Source organism: Limulus polyphemus, unplaced genomic scaffold, assembly GCF_000517525.1.
Source record: "Limulus polyphemus unplaced genomic scaffold, Limulus_polyphemus-2.1.2 Scaffold10550, whole genome shotgun sequence".
In the NCBI taxonomy this organism is placed as follows: domain Eukaryota; kingdom Metazoa; phylum Arthropoda; class Merostomata; order Xiphosura; family Limulidae; genus Limulus; species Limulus polyphemus.
This window is the reverse complement of record NW_013676160.1, coordinates 18715-19952: the sequence shown is the minus strand read 5'-3', so window position 1 is coordinate 19952 and position 1238 is coordinate 18715. Positions and strand designations below refer to the sequence as shown.

Below are 1238 nucleotides of genomic sequence, written 5' to 3'. Positions count from 1 at the left end.
AATTCTAATGTTTACAACCTCACAGAAACTAATATCCTTTTACGACAGTTTACCAAAGTTATACAGTTAATTCTAATGTTTACAACCTCACAGAAACTAATATCCTTTTACGACAGTTTACCAAAGTTATACAGTTAATTCTAATGTTTACAACCTCACAGAAACTAATATCATTTTACGACAGTTTACCAAAGTTATACAATTAATTCTAATGTTTACAACCTCACAGAAACTAATATCATTTTACGACAGTTTACAAAAGTTATACAGTTAATTCTAATGTTTGTAACATCACAGAAACTAATATCATTTTACGACAGTTTACCAAAGTTATACAATTAATTCTAATGTTTACAACCTCACAGAAACTAATATAATTTTACGACAGTTTACCAAAGTTATACAATTAATTCTAATGTTTACAACATCACAGAAACTAATATCATTTTACGACAGTTTACCAAATTTATACAATTAATTCTTATGTTTACAACCTCACAGTAACTAATATCATTTTACGACAGTTTACCAAAGTTATACAGTTAATTCTAATGTTTACAACCTCACAGAAACTAATATCATTTTACGACAGTTTACCAAAGTTATACAGTTAATTCTAATGTTTACAACCTCAAAGAAACTAATATCATCTTACGACAATTTACCAAATTTATACAGTTAATTCTAATGTTTACAACCTCACAGAAACTAATATAATTTTACGACAGTTTACCAATAGGCTATTTGAAGATTAGTCCCCCGAGAGGAAAACAGTGAGTCTGCGGGCTTACAACGCTAAACTCCGGGGTTCGATTCCCGCGGTGGACACGGCAGATAGCATAAGTTGGCTTTGTTTTAAAACAAACAAATTTAAAGATAAACTAAAGTAAGTCAACAGTGATTATTTCTAGCACTTTGAAATCTTTATATCACACACAAATAGTTATGTGAGTTTTTCATAATAAAGGAATTTTTTTGTTGGTCCCGGTTAAACTTCGAATCAACTGTGTGATTTCTCTGTAAACTTAGATTGCATGTACGTGGAAAGATGTGAAAGCCTTACGACATGATATGGAAAAGAGTCACAGCTCCTCCACCCTCCACTTCCGTAGCAAGTTACTTCAAGCTATTGAACAGATGCAGGTAAGTAGCCGGTCACCCGTGTTTAGCTCCTCTCTCTCTCTCTCTCACACACACCTTCCCTTTCGTCCGTTCGTTAGTCTCTCTCTCTCTCTCTC

The 1238-nt window shown here is 32.8% G+C and overlaps 1 protein-coding gene across 1 annotated transcript in view; it reads left to right on the top strand.

Annotated features, from left to right (window-relative positions):
* Nucleotides 1–1238, top strand: part of LOC106476429 — a 15522-nt gene that overhangs the window by 2074 nt on the left and 12210 nt on the right. Inside the window, exon 3 of the mRNA XM_013937089.2 lies at nt 1030–1147. Within this exon, the coding sequence (XP_013792543.1) occupies nt 1030–1147 (118 nt within the window). The remainder of the gene's footprint in view (nt 1–1029; nt 1148–1238) is intronic.